The sequence below is a fragment of the Strongylocentrotus purpuratus genome, unplaced genomic scaffold (assembly GCF_000002235.5).
Source record: "Strongylocentrotus purpuratus isolate Spur 01 unplaced genomic scaffold, Spur_5.0 spur5_contig_869, whole genome shotgun sequence".
Classification (NCBI taxonomy): Eukaryota; Metazoa; Echinodermata; class Echinoidea; order Camarodonta; family Strongylocentrotidae; genus Strongylocentrotus; species Strongylocentrotus purpuratus.
Window position 1 is genome coordinate 291,622 of NW_022145578.1, and position 19,543 is coordinate 311,164.

Here is a 19,543-nt window from a genome sequence, read left to right on the forward strand (position 1 = left end):
CCATCAGCTTTTAAAATTCAAATCTGTGACCTGGGAAGCTCAATAACATTTACCATTTACAAAATTAAGTAATATGTACAATAACTGTTTTCTCTCTCTCTCTCTGTCCATTAAGCATAGCAATGACGTACCTTTTATCAAGCACCATTTTTAAGTCTTTGGAACGATGCAAAAAGTAAAAATGTATAATGTGAAAAACGTCTGTATTGTTCCTGTCAAAAATGAAGAATGAGCACTACATTTGAATTGTACACAAAGGCGAGGAATGTAAAAATATTCATTGCGACTCTTAAGAAATATATCCAAGTAATTTTAGCACCATTATTTTAAAAAAAAAAATCAAAATAATTATCAGTAGACATTAGTTAACACCTCTGTCATTCTTAAGCACACAAATATCGTGCAGTGTAAATTATACATTTTTTTTTACATTGAAAAGAAAATTTGCTATAATGCACGTCTGAAATCTTTGTAAAAAATTTGCTCGTGAGGTTTTTGTTCATATAAAGTTCACATTCATTTATTTACAATGTAAAAGGGCAATCCATCTCTATTAACAACTTGCTTCAAATGAACAAAAGCAGAGAGATAGGAGAAGTAGATTGGTGGAAGTTTGAAGAAAAAAATGGGCCACTGTAAACAAAAAGTACATTTTTATTTGTGACGGACTGAGCAGGGTTTCCTTCTTCTCGGAGTATGTATAGGAACATGCTATTGTGAGTAGCATTCAAGGGATATATCAGTCAAGAGATAACCGGAGATTGATGTAAATATACAAACATGTTATTAGGAGTACAAGTATAAACAAATGGGAGAGCTGTCTGAATTAAAAGACCGATTAAAAAATTTGAGATTTTCATACAAAATAGTGATTTCAACATTAACACATAAATTCTTTATTTTTTTTTTTTCTTCTTCAAATTGTCACCAATCTGACCTACTGCTTTAGGTCAAAACAATTTGTTTTCAAGACGGATTGCCCTTAGAAGAAACTTTCTCATAAGATTCTGAACATTTATATGAACATGTGATGTACCTTAAAATTGAAGGGCCGTTTACATGAACAACAAAGTACCATTATCATTTCTGCAATAAAAATTTAAAATATGTGTCTTCAAAATGACAAATACGTATTTATACATGTATGATCAAAACATTTTAATACAAAAACAATCCAATATGTAATTCTTTGGTTAAAGTGATTAATTAACATAACAATATCACTTTAAGGTGGAAAACATTGAATTCTGAAAGTAAGTACGAAACAATTTTTAAATACTTTTCAATAAATTGAGTAATATCAGTAGCCTTCATTATTGCTTAGTTAATAATAACTGTAATAATAATACCGGTTTCTTATATAGTACTTTATCATTCATTGACCAACACACTTGCATGATTATTATTACCCCGGTCACTGGATTAAATTGCTATTCTGCACATTACAGTGCACACTCTCCACTCCCCAGGGAGCATTCCCTGATGGTCACCTTCTTAAGGCGCGCACATGCTAATCCAACCACAAAGAGATTCGCATCTTACCGAGTGGAAGGGAGCAATGTAGATAAAATGCATTGCTTAAGGACATTGCTTTGAAGCAACAAGACAAAAGCCTATGCAATACATTTAACAGAGTATGATTTATGTACAATATAAACATTTTAAATAAAATTTACATGCACGTGCACATGAATAATATTCACATCAACAATATGAACCACAATATAAAAAATAAAAACACACTTAATGATAACAAAAATATTCTGGATATATATATATAACACTTTATATAAAGGATCGTTCAGATATGATGTAGCAAAACCGTGGCGTTTTTTTCTGTGATGATGTAAAATGTACTACGCTTCGAAATTCTGTATCTTATTAAACAGCGCTCAGTGAATACATGCAAGTCCTTTGTTGCATGCGCTTGCCATTCATTTATGTGTAAACAAAAAAAATACCTCCTAGTGCTCGTTACCTTTGTCACTGAGCAACATGTGCACCTTCTCCACATTTTGGGGAGAGTTGCAAATGGAGGGTTTTGCATGCTTCGCATAGTGGTAGCTCTGTCATCTCTCCTGAAGGTAGTCCTGCAGTCTGTCCTGCAGGCAGATCTGTCGTCTTACTGTCCTAGGGGGCGTAATTCAATGCCATCGGTGTCTGTATCTCCTACTTTCAGGCTTGCCGTAAGTCCTATTCCTTCATCTGATATCGTGAAGATCTCTTGGTTGTTATTCGAGGAGTCTGGCTGACTCTGAGATGTCAATTGCTGTAATAAGAAACGAGACAAACTTGAACATTAGGCGAGAGCTCTAATTGGAAGAACATGAACACTTTATGCAGAGGCCCAGATAAAGGCCATAGCCAAAATTTCCAATAACCGCATCAAATATGAAAGGAATGATTATCAGCTTAACAATAGTGGTGGCTCATTCTCAGTCACACCACCAAACCAAACCTACACAAACTCCCGACCGAATCTTGGCCTGACGAGGGTTGTGTGTTATTGTGTTCAGTCTAGCGTCGGATTGGTATCAGTCCTTTGGTGTGATTTAGGTATTAGCATTATGAAAGTGGTGTGACTTATACATCAATGAACTACAACATTACCTTCTAAACTGTAGTATCCAGATCACTGTGTGCTTAACAAAAGTTTGTGAATGGATGCATGGCCCTAGGCTAGATGTACCCTTCCCAGAAATATTCCCTTTAACTTTTTACTAGCCATGAGGCAGAACCCTGGATGGCCACAGAACGTGATGCATACATAATTGTAGGTGTACCAAAAGTCGACCGTGGCTGTCCAATGTTTAGTTAAACCAAAGCCTGTACAGATAAAAAGTTTGGACCTTTCTTTTAATTTTTTGTTTTTACTAATCTTCAAAACTAACTTCCTTTGGTGTATCCATCTCTATCATTAACCACGATAGGCCCAATCTGTTGGAGCTTCTTTCTCTTCTTTTATTAAGAATTTAGAATTGGAAACCCACCAAGCTTTGTGGATCCTACTGCCACCTACTGCCAGGCACACAATACATTTATGAATAAACAGTCATAGGCATAGTTCATTGGTAAGTTACCTGAGAATTAGGAAATTTAGAAACCTTTCTGTAAAATAGGTGCACATGCTTACAATGGCATCAAATATCACCAGCTTTCTTCCTAAGTACATAAAATAGTGTGGCATGGCTAACATTGAAACATATACCATGATAGTTGTTGATATATCAGCTGGTATTGTTTGAGAACTTGTGATACTAGTGTGACCACATGTACCTTATTACAGGATTGTGTATAAATCTACAAATTATACTATTCCAGTATTGCTGTGATACAAACAACATCAAACAATTACATGTACACTTACAATACAATTATTGATATATATCCCCATCTACAAAAATACAAACATACAAATACTATCATACCGTAAACTTTATCTTATTTTGCTTTTGTAACATTAATATTGAAAACTCTGTTTTTCCTTAAAAAGGAGGAGTCCCGCAATCATCACCCGGATAGTAACGAATCAGTTTCCTCCTTCGAAAGGCCACCAGCCGAACGGTGGCGTTTAGAAGGACGATGCAACGCCCGTTTCAAGAAATCTCTCGGCCCTCTACTGGCGGTAGTCTTGTTTGGAGATGACGACAGACGGATGGCTTTGGATACAGCGGTACCTAGTAGGCTCCGTGCTGTTATCACAATAACAGTTGAAAGGAAAAGGAGACTAAACATCATATCTTGTTTTACAAGTCATCAATAAATTAAAAATCAAATGAAAGGTAATACACAGTTTAAGTATAGGGTCATGAATATGGCTCAAATGAACATGTTGGAAGCATATGCAATCTTACATTATTCTATGATCGTTGTGGCGGTTGGAATCGAGTCTAAAGTGATAAAATTGTAAATAATAAACTCTTCATGTTGTATAGCTCCCTCTTGAGACTGATGTTACTTTAGCTTTGAAACAATTTTTTACTACAATCGACCGATTTGCTATTCCCGTTTAGAAATTATATATCAGAACTGCATATTCTGAGATTTTCATGGTCGCAGCTCCCATGGAATGGCCTTAGGCGCTATTTGAAATATTTGAAATTTACCAGGAACACCAGTAAATTCTGATTATTCAATTTCACAAAAGCAGAAGTATTTTAGAGGCCAAATGTTCTAGTGCTTGTAATACATCCAAAGGGGCATCCAAATATATCAACATTTTAAAGAATTACTATCCATCCAATTTTTGAAATTTTCCCAAAACTTTGCATTACCTTTAAGCAAGATTGTTAATCATGTATTTTAAAGCTTCCTAAACTTTACATAAAGTACATTTTTCTTTTTATAAAGGAAACTTATGTTTCTTTGATCGTACATTGAAAATATAAATGTCTTTTATAAGGCATACAGATATTTATATGAAAAGAAGCTCATTATCAATATCACTTGTCATCAATTAAATATATTGCACAGTTGATAATTGCTATAGGTATTTCATGTACATTTACAGGAGGCACGGGCATTGTCTGGTATAAATTTGATGGAACGAAACCTTTACAAATCAATATTCATAACATATATACAAATGTTTTGACAAATATCAAGAAAATGAATGAAAAAAAATATCTAGCTATTTGCAATTTTTGAAGCCTTGTAATTTATATAATTCAAGCACGTTCTGATCAAGCTAATGGGTTTCCAAATCAAAGGCATTTAACAGTGTTCTGTAGCTGGGCTGGCTAGCATTCTGATATATAGTTTTTAAAATTGCAAAGTAATATGTACAGTGTGAGCTTAAGATCTGTCCTCGTACAACACATGAAGTAACGTAAATTATATTACAGAAACATACACAATATTCTTTTTAATAAATTGCATAATGCATGTATTGAGAATAAATAAGCATTTCCAAGCATACTAGCATAAAGTGTCTTAAATAAAAAGAAAGAGAGAGAGAGAGAGAGAGATGGAGAGAGGGAGGGAGAGAGAGAGAGAGAGAGATGGATGGGGAGAGATAGGGGGAGAGAGAAAGGCAATGTATAATATATAAATTGCTCTATGTGAATATAAGAGAGAAAAGTGAGAATCGAGAGAGAAAGAGAAAAAGAACAGAATAAAGAGAAAATAGGGAGGAATAAAGATAAAAATGAAATAGATGTGAGATACCGGTAAAACAAATAATGGAAATCTGAGAAAAAAAGAGGTTGTAAAAAAGCAAACAGTAAACAGTTTTTTAATTTTTTTTTATTCCTTTAACAATACCATGTTCTAAAATGAATGATACATACCACCTCTACTTTTCAATAAAATATAGCAAAATCTTAATCAATATGATTATGATGCTACATTTAAAATAAGAGTATTCCAAAATCATATCTCATCCATGGGAGGACTGCTGCTGCTGCTTCTTTAAGTAAAATACATATTACATGAAAAGGGCAGATGAATGATAAATTAATAATATACAACAGCAAGTCAGCAAGATCTGACGGAATAAATTGCCAAAATTAGTTGACTCTCGAGTGCTGAAGCGATGGTGTTCGTAACAGGTAAGATTGCACATCATATATGAACAAAAATCAAATCAAAGCAAAACAAAATAACTCATGAACTCAAATGATGAAAGCAAAGTTGACATTAATAGTGTACATGCATAGAATGAGGCACTGTTAACTGTATTCAACATTTTCAAGTGAAAATAATAAAAAGTCTAAATGGCGCCCGAATCTGTTACAAGGTGCTTGAATGCTATAATATCACTCAAGTATTCCTTTTCTTTATTTTGTTGCATGCTAAATCTAGAGCGGATCTTGTGTCATGGACTGAAATTTAACGTTAACTTTCAACCTGTTGATAATACGAGAGTCAGATTTGCAAACAAAACTAATGAAATCAAATATAAATAAAAAAACAAAACTTGTGAAATTGCATTAAATCATAACAGTGTGACGACTATTATTTTTTCAGATAAGCAGAAACTACATTTATGCTATGGTCACATACCCAAAAGTAGCCTGCTCGGCGACCGAGCGGCGAGTTTTTAACCAATTCTGCTCGAGGGCTGCCCGGGCACCGAGCGGCGGCCGCCCAGGCACCGCTCGTTTTTAGGGCATCGCTCGGTCGCCGCTGAAGTTTTAGCGCAGAGTTAAAATTTGGGTGGCGCCTGCTCACTTTTCACTCGCCGCCCAAAATACGCTCGGTGCCTGGGCGGTCGCCGCCCGGGCACCGACCTAATCGCTGGGCGATGCCTAATTCCAGCAGTGACCGAGCAGGCTACTGATCGGTCGGTCGCTGCTCTGATTTGTGACCATAGCTTCACTCAATTAAAAAAGACAATTTAAAAAACATATGAATACAATTCTATACACTTAATATTTTATGCAAATATAATCAGAAAATACCACATGTACATGTATAATAACAAAATAGGCTGGGTGTAATGTAAGCAATCAAGAGCAACCTAAAATCTTAATAATGAATGAAATATTAAAAATTGCATGTGTTTCGTAAGGCAAGTAAAAAAGCAAATAAAAATGGCATTCAAAGGACAAGTTATATACAAACTGCAGCTGCCAATCTGGCAAACCTAAATCTAGTTGCACCCTCAATGAAGGCAAAACTTGAAACATGGGTGTTTTGTTGAAACTTGAATATTTATGAAATTGACTTGACTCTCATTTTTCAATCACATTCTAGTCAACACATTCATCAGCAGGATATCAATCAACATGTTTTTAATAATATAGGTCTGTTTATAACTATATGATACCCTGAAAGAAAGACTTACATGTAAAATAACAAAGTTACAAATACGAGGCCAAGATCAACAGCATTAAACAAAAGTATTGTATTGTATGTTTAAATCTGGAAGCGAAATAAAAGGATGATCAAAGCAAGTTCGTGTGACAGCAAAATAAAAAAGGAAACATTTCAACGTATGACATCATCCATTTGGAGCTTGATGGGCATTAGCTAACCCTGAAATAATGACTTACATGTAAAATAACAAAGTTACCAATACGAATCCAAGCTCAACATCATTTGGAATAATATTGTATGTTTAAATCTTTTAAATCTGGAAGCGAAATAAAAGGATGGTCAAAGCAAGCTCGTGTGACAGCAAAATGGAACAATGAAACATTTCAACGTATGATATCGACCGGTTGGAGCCTGAAGGGCATTAGTTCATATTCTTTAACACAGAGTTTACTAATGCCCTTCTGGCTCTCAGCAGATGATATCATGGATATAGCATAATAGAGTGGTGAAGTGCGACGTCATCAAAAATGTATTTCAGGAATTTCTCCATTTTTTCTCCATTTTTCCGAAAGCGCATCAAAAATAATGTCCAAATGTCGAAAACCAATTGAATATGAAGTATTGGCTGAGATATGACCAATTGAATAAAAAAAAATGTCCTATAGGAACTCAGTGTTATATTGCTTTGGTTCATAACATTACGAGCCAGAGGAATATAACACTGAGTTCCTATAGGACATCTGTTTATTCAGATGGTCATATCGCAGCCAATACTTAACTTATTCAATTGGTTTTCGACATTCGGACATTATTTTTGATGCTCTTTTGGAAGTTGAAAATGAAGAAAAAAATTGAGAAATTCTAAAAATAGATTTTTATGACGTCACAGCTTCGGTACTCTTTAGGCATCATGCTCTTAACCCCTTGCCTACTGACACTGGGCGGTCCCTGTAATAAGACTATGGGATTGAGAGGATCCAAGAGTCAATGGATTAATACATGTTTCTGTTTGAGAGCCTTGGATCCATAGTGCACGTATTGCGTAACGTCTGCGTAATGAAGTGCTTTGCCAGCAAACATGCAAGTGCCTGTCAAGAATCGACCGACAAGTCCAACCTGCTACCTCCATGCCATAAATTTTTTGTTCTTCTCAGCATTCTTTTAGCGAAGGCAACAAGCATAATATCACTGACACATCCATACTATTATTTCATTTTTTTATAGTTTTTCAAGTTTCAAAGTTCTTATTTAATATGAAAAATTGATACATCGAATGTGATGTTCAAATACTTGGCAAGATCTACCAAGAACCAAGGTAGGAGTAGAAGGATAAATCGTCAGCTGTCCGCATGAAGGCCCATAATAATAATAATATTTCACTTTTATAAAGTGCTTAATACATCTATGATGTCTCTAAGCGCTTTAGAGATATACTATTACCCCGGTCATTGGATTCCATACTTGTCTCCACTCCCTGGGGAGCATTCCAGCCAGGCGTTACTTGATGCTCAAAAACTGTTTGCCTAACAATGACGGTCGCATCCTACCAGGTACCCATAAGAGCTATGTATTGGGGCAATTCCACGGTAACGGAAGGACACTCAGACAAGATTTTTGAACTTCAGGTTCATACTAAAAGAAATGTTTTATTAGTATGTATTAAACTATGGGGAACAAAATGTGTTTCAGTCAAGTGGAAAGCTTCATCAACTTCACAAAGTTTGGATAAACACTAATTAACTGGAAAAACCATGTCCATTTTTATGTCCTTCCGTTACCGAGATAATTAATATGCACATTCTTTAACTACTTAACTATAATGACAATTTTTTGGGGGAGAATTAAAGGCACTTATATAGGTATTATATCTGTACTGTTTCACATCTTATACTAATAAAACAGTTCTTTTAGTATGAACCTGAAGTTCAAAAATCTTGTCTGAGTGTCCTTCCGTTACCGTGGAATTGCCCATTGCCAATGGCAGTAAGAGCCTTCTTACGGACAGCCGACGAATTAATCATTTTGTTTGAGAGCTAGAAAGGGTTAACCTAATATATGATAATGAGTTAATGCCATTCAACCTTTGAGCAGACTACAGTCTCATATTTTTGTTGAGTTGTAACGAACCGTGACATTATCGTCACCCTCGATAAATGTGTCAGAATACTATGCCGTGCCATGCTTTATTCCTTTAAATGTGTTAAACAGACTTGTGGTTCAACACAAATACTGTGAATAATCATCATCATCATGAAAAAGGCATGCATTATTTTTAAGGAGAACGTAGCGGTGGACTTGTCAGCAGATTTTTTGAAGAATCTTTTACCTGGATCATCATCATCATCATAATCATTATAATCTTCATCATCATGAAAGAAGTCTGATCTCATGTCATATGATGTCTAGGAAAATAGAAAGATCACAAGAACAAAACACTCAACATACATGTATATAACGATAAAACATGTGTTGTCAAACCTACTTTAAAGGCATCGTTTAAAGATGTTTCCAGTTTTACAAATCTGAGATGCATGGCCCTATGTGTTATCGGTGTTTGTGATATGGTGTAATATTGAAGCCCTAAACAAATTGCGCTTCAAAATGATCATGAAGTGCTTCAAAAAAGTAAACATCTTTGAGGGACGAATTTTACCATACTCATTTATCCCAGCAAATGTTGGGAAAAACGTTTTTTGAAATTCAAATTCCAATCATAAATATCTTGATAATCAAATACGATTGGCTTGTAAAAGTCATGGGATACCTGACTGACCTAAAGGTTTATAATTATGATTGCAGCAAGAGCTAAATCCAGGAATTTAACAGCCACTGGATTATAGACTACATCGTTCCATTGAGTACTGTTTCATTTTTGAAAACATGTTTTATTAAATACAGGGAGCCTTATAAACAAGTATAATGAGGATTGCTTTACCTAGTTGCTAAGAAAGCATGTACTATATGTGCTTGTAAGTTAGCAAACAGGGGACTGATGGCTTAAGTCCTCACTGAGGGACTTTTGATCACCTGTCTTGAAAGGCTACTTTTCTTGTGTTTCTTGAGAGTGGTCTTAGGATCATTCTTGGCATGAACTTTGGAACATGAAATGACAGTTAAAGGATAAAGGATGTAAGAGTTCTACATGTAATTTTAAACCAAATTAGAGCGCTATTTCTCATGGCTCTTTATATGTAGGCTCCATTCGACTTCTACTACAAAACAAGGGGGATGGGAATAGACAAGGAAATGATCACACAATAAATGTAAAAATTTGAAACGTGGGAAGAATGTGATTACAAATGATATGCATTCCCCTTCTAGAAACGTGCTATGTCTCGAGTTTATTTCGACATTTTGGCAAACTCTCGGCAGAAGAAACGTGTCTGTACCCAGCAAACCCGACATTAAAGGTAATCTATAAGTTGGAACAGCAGATATGAATTAGATATAAACATAAATACAAAGAGAGGAACAGATATAGAGACTTATGGTTTGTTTTCATGTTCTTTGCACAATGAGGTGAACATGAATTCATAATACGGTGAAATATTCAGTGAGTAGTTACATCTTTAATCGTCAGAGCCTTGGATCAAATGGCAAGGTATTAACATGTAATCTGGCCCACAGTTTTTCCTTTGAAGGGAAGGAAAGGCTGCTCATGAGGTAGAATCAAATACATTGCAAAGACAAGGATCAAGGGTGATAGTGAGTACTAAAAAAAAAAAAAAATGTTTCCTCAACCACCTCCCCCTAGGGAAAAATATGGAAAAATCGGGAAGAAAAAATATTTATTAAAAAAATTCCAAAAAAATCCACAAAAAAAAAAAATCCAAAAAAATTTAAATCAGATTTAAATCAGGTAATTTTCAGGCCTGAAGGATAATTCTCACTGTGGCAATTAGCATACGAACAGCCATCACAAGTGATTTGAAACAGGGGTGATCCTTGAAAGTCAAGGTCTCAATTGTGATGTATTAAAAATTCATGAGGTTTATGGGTGGAAGGAGGGGAGCCCTGGGGGGAGTTTCACAAAGATTTTATCTCTAAGTTGGACTTAACAATTATGGAAAGCTGTTAACATCTTTGAAATATTTTGTAAAAGTTATTTTAGAAGGCATAAAATGTTGATTCAAATCAATCATATTTTCTATTATCAGAGGAGATTTCATGTTCTTGATGTGGAATTTATGAAAAGTCTAAAATACTTGAATTTTTGCATTTGAATGTATTTCATTATAAGGCTACAAATGGCTCTCCATAATTTTTAAGTCCAACTTAGAGATAAGTTCAACTTAGGATCTTTGTGAAACACCCCCCTGAAAAGGGGCTGTTTAGTGTGAATGAGGATAAACAAGTAAAGAGAGAGGAAGGTAAAAAGAGAAACTCACCCCAGGTGCACCATTGGAGGGCCTTTTGGAGTCACCATCATCGTCGCTCAACGTTATAGCATTGGGAGAGACTGGAGGCTGCAAGGGCATCCTTCTAACAATGAGCACCATTTGGGCGGTGTCTGCTCCGAAGGCATCCGTGATGTTTTCTGGTGTCAAGTCTCGTCTGCTCGTCCCGTTCAGAGAGAGCACCTCGTCACCAATCTGGAACGTATGAAGAAGGAAGGAGTGGAAGATTATTTTCCGAGGCCAGAGTCATCATTGGACTCGTGATGACAGCTTATTTTGGGGGTATTGCTTTCCCACGGCATTCAACGTGAATATATTCTTCTTCTTCTCTCCCCTTTCTCTCTCTGTCTCTCACCTTTAGTCCTCCAACTTGTGAAGCAGGTGCACCTTCCATGAACTCTGATAGTGGTAGGTGTCTGGACCATACTCCACTTACAATGAGAACCCCCTCTATCTCCCTTCTTCTCTTTTCTCCCTCCCTCCCTTTCTCCGTCTCACCCTCCCTCCCTCTCTCCCTCTCTGTGTCTCACCCTCCCTCTCTCTCTCCCTCTCTGTGTCTCACCCTCCCTCCCTCTCTCCCTCTCTGTTGTCTCACCCTCCCTCCCTCTCTCCCACTCTGTGTCTCACCCTCCCTCTCTCTCTCCGTCTCATCCTCCCTCACTCCCTCCCTCCCTCCCTCTATCTCATCCCCCCACCCATCCTCCCTCCCTTCCCTTCCCACCCTCTCTCTCACCTTGAGTCCTCCATCTTGCCCAGCAGGTGCCCATTCTATGAACTCTGACACTGTAATAAGTGTCTTGACCATACTCCCCTTTTATTGAGAGCCCTTCCCCCTCCCTCCTTCTCCTTCCCCCTCCCATCCTCTCTCTCACCTTGAGTCCTCCATCTTACCCAGCAGGTGCCCCTTCCATGAACTCTGACACAGTGATAAGTGTCTGGACCATACACCACTTTCATTGAGAAACCTTCCCCCTCCCTCCATCCCTTCCCCTCCCTCCCTCTTCCCTCCCTCCCCACACCCTCTCTCTTACCTTAAGTCCTCCATCTTGCCCAGCAGGTGCCCCTTCCATGACCTCTGACACGGTGATAGGTGTTTGGACCATACTCCACTTTCATTGAGAACCCTCCCCCCTCCCTCCCCCCTCCCCCTCTCTCCCTCACTCCCTCTCCCATCCTCTCTCTCACCTTCAGTCCTCCATCTTGCCCAGCAGGTGCCCCTTCCATGAACTCTGACACAGTGATGTCTTGACCATATTCCACTTTTATTGAGAGCCCTCCCCCTCCCATCCTCTCTCTCACCTTGAGTCCTCCATCTTGCCCAGCAGGTGCCCCTTCCATGAACTCTGACACAGTGATAAGTGTCTTGACCATACTCCACTTTCATTGAGAACCCTTCCCCCTCCCTCCCTCTCTCCCTCCCTCCCCACACCCTCTCTCTTACCTTAAGTCCTCCATCTTGCCCAGCAGGTGCCCCTTCCATGACCTCTGACACGGTGATAGGTGTTTGGACCATACTCCACTTTTATTGAGAGCCCTTCCCCCTCCCTCCTTCTCCTTCCCCCTCCCATCCTCTCTCTCACCTTGAGTCCTCCATCTTGCCCAGCAGGTGCCCCTTCCATGAACTCTGACACAGTGATAAGTGTCTTGACCATATTCCACTTTTATTGAGAGCCCTCCCACCTCCCTCTCTCCCCCTTCCCTCCCACCCTCTCTCTTACCTTAAGTCCTCCATCTTGCCCAGCAGGTGCCCCTTTCATGACCTCTGACACAGTGATAGGTGCCTGGACCATACTCCACTTTTATTGAGAGCCCTTCCCCCTCCCTCCTTCTCCTTTCCCCTCCCATCCTCTCTCTCACCTTGAGTCCTCCATCTTGCCCAGCAGGTGCTCCTTCCATGACCTCCGACACAGTGATAAGTGTCTTGACCATACTCCACTTTCATTGATAACCCTTCCCCCTCCCTCCCTCTTCCCTCCCTCCCCACACCCTCTCTCTTACCTTAAGTCCTCCATCTTGCCCAGCAGGTGCCCCTTCCATGACCTCTGACACGGTGATAGGTGTTTGGACAGGGCCGTACTCTCCCTTCAGTGAGAAACCAAAACCCTCCTCTGATTTCTTCAGCACGATAACCAGATAGTCACATACAGCATCCTGAAAACAAACAAAAACAAGAACATATTAAGGAAACTCAACTATTTACAGCTGGCAGTTTTTGCGTCTGCTATTTTAAACAGCAAGTCATTATGTAACAATTTTATATCTACCTCTACAACAGCAACTACTAATTCTACTATTAATAACAAGAAAATGACAATAACAACAACAACAAAAAACACCAAAAAAAACCAAAACATCAAAACAATAATAATTACGATAATGATAGTAAATTTATTATCAATATATGTTTTCAGCATTCTGGAAGCTTTTGATAATATGTCTGGATAGTTATCAGATCCTATAAAATAAAATATCCTTTCTGAAACCAATACAAATTTCCCACATGATATAATGGTACATGACGTTAATGATCTTTTTGGTGGGGCCTCACTAGTACTTAAGATTCAGATATTCCAACCTCTCGACACAAAAAAACAGACTGAGTATCCTAAAAAAAATCAGATTTTCACGAAAACTCGACACTTACCACTAGCCCGTCGGCCCCGGGCCAGTAAAATTACAAAAAAATGTTTGCTCTTTTACTAAAATTTAATGAGAAAATTATAAAGCAAAGTTGTTGTTGGGGTTGCAGTGGTTTACTTGTACATGTTTCTAGGCGATTCCGCTGTTTTTATGGGTTTTAAAAATTATTATCGTACTAAATACAATTTAATCGTACTGGTTGGCATCTCTGAAGATTTGCCTGGTTCTTCCAGACATTTGCTTTGACAACATATCCCAATAATTTTTCTGGTTTTAAATTGAACTCTTTCTCTGCTTTGGTTAACTCATGGAACAAAGCTGTGGTTTGCCACACTGGACTTTTTTCACACTGACAGTCTACATGTACAGAGTTAGGAACTTAAGCCTAAACAGCCTATTTACAACTCTTGTACTGAAGCTGCTTCTTTCAACCAAAATTGTCCTGTTTGCACCTGAAGTGCAAATTATGAAAAAGATAAGAAGCATATCACCAGACAATATATCTTACCTTGGGTTCAACTTTTGAGGTGTTCTCAGCTACACTGTGAAGAGGAAAATAGTAGAACAAAAACTAGAATTACATCTCAAAACATACACATTATACCAGGCAACAATCAAGGATTACACGATTCACATGGCACCAAAATTGGGTCCAGAAAATGAGGGGACAGTGGACTTACTTGCTGGATGAAATACCAATATTTAAGCTGACTAATTCAAGGAATAATAATAATAATAATAATAATCAGTTTTTATATAGCCCTTATTAATCACTAAGCACTTCCAAACTTGGAGATTATTACTTGGCTTGAGCTGTGCTGCCATTACGGTGCTCTAGCATTTCAAGGAATTAATTCCTGCCAGGAAGGGTGTGGAAGAGGACCATATTACCAGGTTTCATGCTTCCTTTTCCCCCCTCTCCTCCTTTTTTTTCTCTTGTTATTTCTAGTTTGAATGTCCTCAATGACTTGTAATAAGCCATCATAGCTACATGTGTATAGACCCATTGGATACGCTGTTTGGACACGATCACCTTTTTTAAGACCGATTTATTTCTTTGAGCCAATGAAATTCCTGTATATTTTCCTCATTTAGGTGATATTTCTTGAATTCCCTGACTTTTCCATGATTGGAAAAAGAGATTCATTCATTGTTTTCCCAGATTTCCAGGATAGCTGGAATTCTGAAGAAAGCTTGCTCTCAAATGGACCATTCTGATCAGATTTAAAGGGAACATGTGTATAGGCTTTCACTGTGTTGTACTCCTCAAGAGCAATCCTGGCTAGCTTTGCAGCTTTGGTCTTCCCTGTCTGATCCAAAAACTTACAGAAACATACTGTCTCCTCTCCCCACCCCACCCACCCTCACCACACCCCACCCTTCCCCACCCAACCCCCATCCCACCCAACCCCACCCAACACCAAGAAATCATGCCCCCCTGAAGCTCAACTGAATTGGGTATCAAGGGTCACAGCTGCATGGTCTTACATTGCGTTGTAGTGCTCCAGAGCGATCCTGGCTAACTTTGCAGCTTCCGCCTTCCCTGTCTGATCTACAAGCTTACTGAAAGTACTGTTGGGATTCTGAAGTAGCACATACGGTTGATCAAACTCTACCAGTTCACCAGCATCAAGGACCTGTGCTCGAAGAAGAAAAAAGAAAAATCATCATTAAAGGTAAAGACCAGTTTTGGAAACGCCCCCCTCTCAAAAAATGAAATGGAAACTCTTATTACCAATCATGTGATAGAATATGTTTTGACTAATATGTGATGATACAAATTTTGCCGGGAAACCACATACTAATTGATATATTTGGTATTAAATTATCATATCTATGCGGACTGGATAGATATCGTGTAGTCCCATATACATCTTGCCGTGTACAGTGCTTGTAACTTTACCAAGACTGTGCCAAATTTGTTATCATTTTTATGATGCCGGAACCTTGCAGTACACACCAATACTTATAAGCTAGATGATCAACCTTTTCTGATTGATTCCACAACATTTCTTTCACAATGCAATCGCATGACCAGAACTGGTCTTTACCTTTAATTTTAGACAAAACTGAACACAAATGTTTGCCAACATACTCTCTCCTCATGTATTCAAAAGTTGAGTATTTCTTCACAAGAATTTTGAGCTTTTGAGTTATCTTACACAAATTTGAATCTGTTAAATCAAAGTTCATTTCTTATAGCTGAAACTGACAAAAGCACATTACATAGGCCTGGAAAACAAAACGCTTTAAATATGTAGACTTTTTTCACTGCCATCTTCCAGACAGGTCCCTCCATTACACATTTTGTACATTACGTTATTAATCTTTATTTCTCTCTCTCTCCCTCTCTCTTTGTTTCTCCCCCATCTCTCTTAACTTCTGTCTCCCTCTTTTGTATTCTCTCTATCTCTCAAGCCCTCTGTTAAACTTATTTTGATCCACCCCTCTATCTTTCTCCCTTCTCTCCAACTCAATTTACAAACATTGATAATGATTTGGAATGTCATATTCTTCTTAGTCTCAGCCAATTCTTTCATCACTACAATCGGCATTCAATGTATTTTGAACGAATAAATTTCATTCAACAGGCAGTGTAACACAAAAACATCCCTTGAAAAATCCCTTGAAAAATCCCTTGAAAAATCCTTTCAAGGGAGAATTTTCTTGCTTCGTTAGAGGATTTTTGAAGAGATAACTGATGACAGACAGCAATTAAGAGGATAACTAAAATCCGGATTTTTGGCCTCTGTGTGACACCGCCTATCGTATTTCCCAATTCCAGATATAGGCCTATTAATCACTCAAAGAATTAACAGCCCATTATTTAATTTCTTTGGTGCTCAAGGCAAAGGTATTAGGGTGAAGACTTACCATGATTTTATCTGAATCCATGATGGTATGGAGACGATGAGCGATGGTTAGGACGGTGCAGTTCTTGAACTTTGTCCTAATGGTCTCTTGAATCAAAGCATCAGTTCTAGTTTACAATGATAAAGACGAAATAAAGGAACAAATACTTTAACATTTAATGCTGAAGTGATATTCAGAATACTAGCTGTGATAAGGTAACCCCCCCCCCCCCCCCCACCCCACCAAATAAAATGCTGTGGTAAACTTAAAGGCATCGTTTAACAACTTGTTAAATCTGAGATGCACGGTCCTACGTGTTATCAGTGCCTGTGATATGGTGTAATATTGAAGCCCTAAAAAAATTGCGCTTTAAAATGATCAAGAAGTGCTTCAAAAAAGTAAAATTCTTTGAGTGACCAATTTTACCATACCCGTTTTCCGCAAAAGACTGTAGTGTTATGAAAACGGTTAGGAAAACGCAAAATTTGATTTCGATTTCCAATCATAAATATCTTGATAATCAGACAGGCGACAGGCTTGTAAAAGTCGTGGGGTTCCTGACTGATCTAAAGGTTTATAATTATGATTGCAACATGGGCTAAATCCAGGATTTTGTTTCAGAATCTGAGACAAAGTTACATAATCCCTTTATATTCAGAATACTAGCTGTCACGGTGACGATGTAAATCCCACTCCCCCCCGCCCCCCCCCCCAAAAAAAAAAAACAGCAACAAACAAACAGTGCTGTGGTAAACTTGAAAACTGACCTTGGGTCTACATTGGCAGTGGCTTCATCCAGTATGAGAATACGGTTCTTCTTGAGAATGGCTCTGGCCAGACAGATCAGCTGACGTTGCCCCACGCTGAAGTTTGACCCACCCTCTCCTACTTCCATCTCTAGCTTGGCGGGGTTCTCCTTCACCGCACGCTCTAACTGAACCTTGATTGCAGAGGAGTTGCATAAAGAATCAATATCTTGGTACCAGCGAAACTATGTTACATAATGATGGACATTATGAGCTTGATGTTTAACCCTTTCAAAACAGGGTTCATTTTAAAGCCTATCTGCACTAGTTTGGCCAGGAGGGATTAGACCTCCCTGCGTAGTAATTGACAGATGGTTATTTCATCAAATCAGCTCTAAATCAACATATTAAAGAAAAGGGGGAACAAGGAGGACCAACGGGTAACACTTAGGCATTGTTTACTATATAGAGGGCGCAAGTAGTGCAGTCCTGCTTAAGAGCTAAATTGATCACATGTTGTTCTTCACTTAAAAACAAATGCATGAGAAGGAAATTATTTGAAAAGTTGAAAATGGCAAATTTTGATGATTGTTTTGAACCTCTTAACATGTTGCCAATGTAAGGATTTTAATGCTTATTTTCATTAACAAAATTCCGAGCATCAAAAGCAATATGTCCATTCAACAAAGATAGACGCTGTGTGTGCAGAACCTTTATTTCCTGTCTACTTTACCAGGGGGTGTTTCACAAAGATCCTAAGTAGAACTTAACTCTAAGTTGGACTTAAAAATTATGGAAAGCCATTAGCATCTTTGAAAATATTTGGTAAAAATATTTTTGAAAGGCATAAAATGTTTATTCAAATCATTCATATTTTCTATCATTAAGGAGATTTCATATTCTTGTTGTGGAATTTATAAAATGTCTAAAATACTTGAATTTCTGCTTTTGAGTATATTTCATTTTAAGGCTCCAATGGCTGTCCATAATTTTTAAGTCAAATTTAGTGTTAAGTTCTACTTAGGATTTTTGTGAAACACCCCCCATGTGATATATTTTCTAGGGGTCTGAATCAAAAGTTATTGAACCAAATCACAAAATGTAGAATGATTGCCGTGAAGGTGTTAAAGGGACTATGTCCCATTTGCAGGCCAAAAAAATGAAAAAGTTAAATTCCAACTGCATTTGAAAGATAATACTAATTTAGAACTTCCCTAAAAAAGGTGGGGCTTGAAAATGTCTTTAAGTGGTAAAATAACGACTATTAGTTGTCAAATCGACTTTAGGGCTATAGAGCCCAAAAGTAATAGTCTTGATTTTCAGACAATTGTACTGAATGGTCATACGTTTTATGCTGCGCAAAGATTCAGTCGGTTTAATCTTGGCCATCACAAGAAGTGGGTTATTGATGTAGACAAATGCTCATGTACCCTTTACAACTCTTTTCATGTATGTTATTACCAAAGAAGAAAAAAAGCCAGTCAGTCACTCAATAGTGTCTGACAGTGAAGTCTAATAAGTAAACGGGTTTCCTTGCATAATTTGAATATGAGGACACTGCTAACGTTTAAATTTCACAGATAGGACATACATGACATTTTCATAATTCCTGCAAAGTTCTACAGAATTTGAGGTTGGCTGCAAAAGGGACATAGTACCTTTAAGGCTTACCTCTTCCAGGACACTCCATAGCATGGCATCTGACTGGTCTCCAAAAGGATCCAGGTTTCTTCTGAGAGATCCAGTGAAGATGATAGGATCCTGGTGAAGAATGAATAAATAAATATGTGATCCAGGTAGTTGTGTCAAGAAATGAAGAAAGGACACACTCCTTTATATCTTGTTTTACAACCCTTAGCTATTGTTAATTACATACATATTCATGATTATGTAAATGTATGCGTATCCATCAGTTGGTGAATGGGAGGTTCAATAAACCAACACAGTCATGGGTAAAGCTTTGTGTGTTTTTTAATATCAAAGACTTTTGCTGTTTGATGGTTGTGTGTTGTGAGGTGCCGGAGGTTGAATATTAAATAATGTAGAGACTTCTCGTTGTAATAATCTTCACAGGATATAGACAAACTCTTTTTGGATTCACGGTAGTAAGTGTGGGATTTCCTAGAAAAAAAAGTTGATGTAATTTTT

General features: G+C 37.7%; 1 protein-coding gene across 5 annotated transcripts in view; it reads right to left on the reverse strand.

Moving 5' to 3' along the window:
* Positions 1-1,502: 1,502 nt before the first annotated feature.
* LOC752233 (multidrug resistance-associated protein 4) overlaps positions 1,503-19,543 on the reverse strand; it is a 53,774-nt gene continuing 35,733 nt past the window's right edge. For 4 of the 5 annotated variants that reach the window (XM_030976078.1, XM_030976066.1, XM_030976070.1 and 1 more), the window contains exons 25-34: positions 19,067-19,156; positions 17,417-17,589; positions 16,671-16,776; positions 15,285-15,433; positions 14,305-14,338; positions 13,155-13,307; positions 11,148-11,351; positions 9,086-9,161; positions 3,515-3,692; positions 2,187-2,269 (exon numbers count right to left, since the gene is read on the reverse strand). In XM_030976078.1, coding sequence (XP_030831938.1) covers positions 2,263-2,269; positions 3,515-3,692; positions 9,086-9,161; positions 11,148-11,351; positions 13,155-13,307; positions 14,305-14,338; positions 15,285-15,433; positions 16,671-16,776; positions 17,417-17,589; positions 19,067-19,156 — 1,170 coding nt within the window. In that variant the 3' untranslated portion in view covers positions 2,187-2,262. Of the gene's footprint in view, positions 2,270-3,514; positions 3,693-9,085; positions 9,162-11,147; positions 11,352-13,154; positions 13,308-14,304; positions 14,339-15,284; positions 15,434-16,670; positions 16,777-17,416; positions 17,590-19,066; positions 19,157-19,543 lie in introns of all 5 variants that reach the window. The other variant, XM_030976086.1, reaches the window with a different exon arrangement.